This window comes from Papaver somniferum, chromosome 2, assembly GCF_003573695.1.
Source record: "Papaver somniferum cultivar HN1 chromosome 2, ASM357369v1, whole genome shotgun sequence".
Lineage (NCBI taxonomy): Eukaryota > Viridiplantae > Streptophyta > Magnoliopsida > Ranunculales > Papaveraceae > Papaver > Papaver somniferum.
In genome coordinates, this window is record NC_039359.1 from 98,128,221 (window position 1) to 98,135,082 (window position 6,862).

Consider the following 6,862-nt stretch of genomic DNA (forward strand, 5'->3'; position numbering starts at 1 on the left):
GAGTACGATGACAAGGTTGGGTGGATAGATTAAGGATAAACCTCTCTTGATTCGTGAGAATCAAGCCTCTCTGAGTTCAAAGAACACAGCCTAAGAAGAACAAAGTTCTAATTTGATTAATAATTTGCTTAATGTTTCATTACAACATCCCTAGCTTATAAATCTAGGTTTCTCTCAAATATCTAACGACTACTAACCCGCCATGTGGTTACATCTCAACCATGATATGGGCACTCCCGGTACATGACACTTTTATGGTGTCTGCACATTGTGTTATGCATCTTTTTTGCTTGCTGCATAATGAGTATGTAACCAATTTTCGAAATTTTTGTCTAAAAGAATAATCACCTCCAACTTTTTCATCAAAAATAAATAAATTTGGTATTGTTGTTTGTACTCGTTATGTAGATTTCTTTAAAATCTTTCTAACGAGATAAAATTTGTTAAATTCTAAGGCTCGTTTTTTTGATATGTTATATTTTATAATTTGTTGTCATTTATACCCCTAAAAATATATGATGCATAACGAGTAGTGCAAATAATTATGGGTGTCACGGAAGCTGAAAAATAGTTTGGGCCTGAGGATAAGAATAACATACTTTTGGGGCGTTGGCCTAAGTTCCCCTTTTAACAAACTCTCCCACATGATTTTTTTTTTGGGCCAAAAATAGGGACGGGCTATAGACCGGGTTAGCCCCTTGCTCGGCCCGTCCCTGAATTTTATAAACCGATCAATATAAGGCTAGAGGTTTGATCTCCACTACCACAATCTCAAAGTAGAGATGGAAGGAGAAGATGAACGGCGTAAGGCTGCTGGTAGAGATTACCGTAAGAAGCTCTTGCATCACAAAGAGCTTGAATCAAGAGTTAGAACAGGTTCGTTTTGTTTATTTTTACAAAACCCCCACTTTGGTTGCTGTTTTAGGGTTTTTATATTTGTGAAATTGTTGAAAATTAAGAACCCTAATTCTGACTGTGTAGATCTTAGTTAAAATTATTACTTGTTTGATTCCCTGTTTAGATCTTAACATATGAGCTGAATTTTGAATGGTGGTGGTAGGTGTATATGGAATGCAGTGTGTTGATAGACTTTTATTACTGAACCCATGATTTACCTGGTAATGCTAGGCGAAGCAACACTTATTTTTTGAGGGAAAAAAGAAGAATTTTTTGGGGATAATAGAAAGGAGCGGTTGAGGATAAGTATGATTAGGAACAAAGGGTTGGGTTTGTTGAGAATTTCTGTCCATGTCTAACAATGATTGTTAATCATCAGCTGAGTAGTTTACTGACCTTTTGGTGCTGTGCATAACCAACTACGAGCTACTTGTTGCCAATAGCTTTCGAATGTCAAATTTCATGCTAGATGTTTAGTGTGTGTTTTTGACAGAGAACTGATTTTGTGAATAGTTGATGTCTACATATTGCATTGTAACATTTATGTTGGCTCGCTATGGTCATATTTGAAACTGATAATGAATTTATATATGCGCAGCAAGGGAGACTTTAAGAGGTTCCAAGAAGGAGTATGCTAAAACTGAAGATGATCTGAAGTCCCTTCAGAGTGTTGGGCAAATAATAGGAGAAGTTCTGCGACCTCTTGACAATGAACGCTGTAAGTTCCTTTTTCTTTTCCATCGTCATGGGGCTTCTGGGTTACCCCATCAGTTGTATCTGTACATGTGGAGCTACATTTTTTGTTGGATTTATGTCTGTTACCCCGTCAGTTGGGACATCTGTTAGACAACAAAGTAATTAACTGATAATGTTGTTATGTTCCAGTGATAGTTAAAGCAAGCAGTGGCCCTAGGTACGTTGTTGGTTGCCGCAGTAAAGTAGATAAGGAAAAGCTTACCGCAGGAACAAGGGTCGTTCTTGATATGACAACTCTCACAATCATGCGTGCCCTTCCACGTGAAGTAAGTTATTGTTCTGTAGTAATTAAAATAATAAAATGGTCATCTTTTCTCACTGATGCAAAATTAAAATAATCAATCCAACTGGAATGCTGGTAGATTATTGATCCTATCTGCTGATTATTTTGATCTCAGGTTGATCCAGTTGTTTATAACATGCTTCATGAAGATCCTGGTAACATTAGCTACTCAGCTGTTGGTGGATTGTCGGATCAGATTCGTGAACTAAGAGAATCTATTGAGCTGCCACTTATGAACCCCGAACTCTTCCTTAGGGTTGGTATCAAGCCCCCCAAGGTAATGTGCACTATATTTTAGTTTCTGCATGTGTTGTTTTTCTTTTTACTCCAATCTCAATGTTTTTGATCTCAATATGCAGGGTGTTCTTCTCTATGGGCCACCTGGAACAGGCAAGACACTATTAGCCAGAGCTATTGCCAGTAACATAGATGCCAACTTTTTAAAGGTTTGCATTTTTTGATTTCCTATAAGATTATAACGCGTCCGAAATTTTTATGTTTTCCTTTGGTTAATACGAATCTTTTGGCTGTAGGTTGTCTCAAGTGCTATAATTGATAAATACATAGGTGAAAGTGCAAGATTAATTCGTGAGATGTTTAACTACGCACGTGATCATCAGGTAAGGCCAAGGTCTATGTGTATCAATCATGACATATTATTGATTAGCCTTGTTGCAGACCAAAAAAGTGTCCGAGCATCTGATATTTGGTGTTTTCTTGTTAAGCCTTGCATCATATTTATGGATGAAATCGATGCCATTGGAGGTCGCCGATTCAGCGAGGGTACCAGTGCTGATCGTGAAATCCAAAGAACATTGATGGAATTGCTTAATCAGCTTGATGGGTTTGACCAACTAGGGAAGGTATGCGCCTAGACGATGGTCTTTGTCTTTGAAAGCAGTTGAAATACTGCTATGGCGGTTTCACTTGTTTAAGTTCTATATTTCTCAAGTGACCGCAGGTGATAAATTACAACCTCTCGTTGTTTTGAAATGGATGTATAGGTTAAAATGATTATGGCGACGAACAGACCTGATGTCTTGGACCCTGCACTTCTTCGTCCAGGGCGACTTGACCGAAAGATAGAGATCCCATTGCCTAATGAACAGTCTAGGATGGAAATCTTGAAGATCCATGCTGCTGGGATCGCCAAACACGGCGAAATTGACTATGAAGCAGTTGTAAAACTGGCTGAGGTCTGATCCCTCTCATAACTTTTTCTTATAAAATCTCATTGAAGTAGCCAAATTAACCTTTGAAACTGTTGAACTCTTTCCCAGGGCTTTAATGGGGCTGATTTAAGGAATGTCTGCACTGAAGCTGGGATGTTTGCAATCCGTGCTGAACGTGATTATGTCATTCACGAAGATTTCATGAAAGTAAGTCTTGTCTAAGTTATTTTTTTTTAAAAATAAGCCTATCTTTCTGTGTACTGTGGTGCAATAAATAAAACTATGCAGCTGAGAGGCTTTGGCAAGGGTTTTATGGGAACCTTGTTTAAACCCGGAGCAGTTTATCTCCAATGCTTCCTATGTTATTATTGTTTTCAGCCTTGTCTACTTACCATTTTGACTTTCTGCCTCTTCATTTTTCTCGGTATGGTATTTCAATTACATTTAGTGCAAGTGATTTCTCATATTAAATAATTCTGTTTTCAGGCGGTGCGAAAACTGAACGAAGCAAAGAAGCTCGAGTCAAGTGCACATTACAACGCGGACTTTGGAAAAGACTAATTGGGAGGAAGCTTCATGCTCTTTGTTGTCTAAATATGAAAGCCATGGATGCCGGGCAGTGCACTATATCTCTCTTTCTTTTCGTCCCCTTCTCCTGAATACCCTTGAATTAAGCAAGGATGTGGTTGGGCCAAGATTGCAAGTCAAGGTTAGTAAGGTACCCTGGAGCGCATAAGAACTTCGCAATTACCTTTACTTGGGCTCCTCATTGGAAGACTTATCAGCAGTAACTTCTTCTTCTTCTTTGTCCCTTTTTTCTGTTTAATATTGTCATTTCTCTGTCGATTTAAGCAATTCGTCTAGGATCTTAGTAATTAGGCCTATTCCTTCTATAGATTTAATATTTAATCTTGTTCCTTTTTTGTTTGATTAATTTTCCGTTTATAAATTTTAAGTAATTCAACTATGGGGTTTTGATTTAGGGTTTGGCAATTTAGGGGTTTCCAAAGGGGTTGGTGTTTGTTTGAAACATGGGTTTTCAATCATCCTGGATTTCTACTGATCTCTGTTTTCTTTTGATCTTTTGTTTGGTTTATTGATGCTCTATCTCTTGGGATCTTTTTAAATTGTAGTTTTTGTTTTAGGTGAAGTTTTGTTTGCCCCCTTCTCTTGAGCCGGGAGTTCACCTGAACTGTTTGTATGGGTTGTTCCAATATGGGTTTGTTGATGAATGCAATTGGGAATTTGCATGTGAGTGTGGTTTTTCAGATTTAAATGGGTTAAGCTAAAATTGTGTAATTTAAAATTGCGTAAATCAGAAGATTAAACGATGGAATCAAAACAAAAAGAATAAAGAAAGTTGGTCCCAAGATAGATTAGAATTTGTATGTTAGTGTGGTTTTTCAGATTTAGATGGGTTACCCAAATTTAAATGGACTAGCGCCCTTATTAACGGGAGGCCAAAATGTGGTAAAGTTACTTTAGTACCCCTGTACTAATTAACCTAAAACTAAATCCTAAATTTAAAAACTAAAAATTGTTTAATTTTCCTCTAATCTATCTTTTGTAATCCCTCCCCTCTTCTCCTTCCTTCATCTTATTCCATCCAACTAAAAATTTTAATTTTGATTTTCTACAAAAAAAAATGATTGATTCTAAACGATCAAGTAGCAAGAGAGATTCAACAGGTAACATGAAAAGATCCAAATTAGAGGGAAAGATAAGGGAAAAGTTGGAACGAGTAAACCCAAGAATGCAATCCTTGAAGATGCTGAAAAGAAACCTCTACAGGCGAAAAGAAGACTGTAAGTGATTTCTAAACTCAAACCCGTTATTCTGATGTGTTATATGATTGTTATATTAGGTTAGATTATCAAAAATTATGATTTATGTGTTTTCAGTCGGCAAGGTCGATAATTTAAAACCACGCCGACTGTTGATATTTTGTAAGAGCCGCATGGTCTCGGGATGAATAACCTGCCGACTTTTCATAACAGCCATGGCGACTGTTAGACAATAACCAGGGCCGGCAGGGTATAATAACCAACCTTACCGACTTGCGTCTAGTCGGCATTGTCTTAGACTTGTACTTTTCCGACTTTATGTCACAGAAACCTTAGTTTCCTTAGTTAACCGTCGGCATCTTGCTTGTATAGGACCTTACCGACTGTGTGTTGGTCGGCTTGGTATATGATTACAACCTTGCTGAGTAAGTATTAGTCGGCGATGTATAGATTCTCGACTTTGCCGACCGTATGACCAGAACCATGTTTCAATGTGTAAAAGGTTCATATCTTTTATTTGTGCATTGTTTAAGTTCCCAGAGAAAAAAAAAGAAGATCTACCTTGTCTTGTTAACAATGCAGAAGAGTTATTAGAATTTATTGACGGAATTTATCCCAATTTAGAAGATCCTAAAGATGAAACTGAAGAGAATTGCCCGGTAAGAAAGTTATGTTTGATGGGTTAGGAAAATCCTGAAGAATTTCTAAGGTTTATGAACAGTCCTAGCAATCCCCTCAACTATGAAGAATGCATATCATCAGAGGAGGAAGAAGAGGAGGTTGATCCAAGAACTGTTTTCAGGCATGTGACTTTTCTGGAGTGAACCCCTATTATAATGAGGCCGGTGACTACATAGGTCGGAAAACCAAAAGTTGATGCTGGTGAAAAAACTAGTGATGTGGAGGAAGATAACAACAACAAGAAGGATCCATGAAATTCTTAAATTTTATTATGTTTCACTTGGTTTAGAAACTTAGATTGTGGTTTAAAATCGTACATTATGTTTTGAACTTTTAAATTGTGGTTTTAGACCTGACTTATGTTAATTTTCAGTTTCAGTTGCTTTAGAATTTATTCTTTTTTGTGCAGTTTTAGACAAATATTAGAGTTTTACAAAGTCGGCATGGTTTGTAAGCTCGACCTTGCCGACCATCCCATGATATATGTTATAATGCTGTCAGGGATATGTAGTCGGCATGGTTTTAGATCTCGACCTTGCCGACTTGAATGTTAGTAGTATAAAAATATTACTTTTTAGGTACAAAGTACAAGCCATTGAATGCTCAACGACTACAAATTTCAAAATCAAGACATTAGGTGTGTTGTTATTATAAAAGCATTCTCAACTTCATCTTCAAACTTGCGTAAAGAATGGAAGTTTCAAGTGCAACACAACCAAATATTTGTAGTCTTTGTACACTAAGTGGTCACTTTGCAAACGATTGTCCCTTTGAAGGAAGCAAATGCACTATTGAAGGTTGTAAGGGATTCTTATTTCTCATGAAAGCTGCAGTAGGAGATGTATATCAGCCGTATGCTTCAAAATGCACTTGCTGTGGGTTTTTCTATTGGATAGATGAGCGCCTAGCTCCATATAAAGATGAAGTTGCTAAAATCAACCTTCTACCATGCACAGATCCATGTTGCGACGGTAAGATGAAGCTAATTACCTCTCCTAAGAAATTGTGTACCGGAAAAAGATATTATCTATGTCCCAAAATGTGTTAGGGTTAAGTTTTTAACGTTTGTATGCTTTAATTAAGGTTTGTATGCTCTAATTAAGTTTTTAAGATTCGTGTGCTCTAATTAAGTTTCAAAAGTTTTTTAAGTTTTTAAGAATCCTTGTATTCAATGTTAGTCGGCATCATACTAAATTCAAAGCGTGTCGGCTGCATAGCAGTCGGTACGCAGAAGTCTATTAACACTGCCAGCGTACGTATAGTCGGCATGATTTTCCTCATCAACCCAA

At 37.2% G+C, this 6,862-nt stretch overlaps 1 protein-coding gene across 1 annotated transcript; it reads left to right on the top strand.

The window, feature by feature from the left end:
- Positions 1–769: 769 nt before the first annotated feature.
- LOC113348522 (26S proteasome regulatory subunit S10B homolog B) lies at positions 770–4,193 on the top strand. Its single transcript, XM_026592329.1, has 10 exons — positions 770–876; positions 1,496–1,615; positions 1,783–1,919; positions 2,052–2,213; positions 2,296–2,382; positions 2,470–2,556; positions 2,662–2,799; positions 2,941–3,132; positions 3,217–3,315; positions 3,595–4,193. The coding sequence occupies exons 1-10, from the start codon at positions 783–785 to the stop codon at positions 3,667–3,669; spliced, it is 1,191 nt and encodes a 396-aa protein (XP_026448114.1). The 5' UTR covers positions 770–782; the 3' UTR covers positions 3,670–4,193.
- The last annotated feature ends 2,669 nt before the right edge of the window (positions 4,194–6,862 follow it).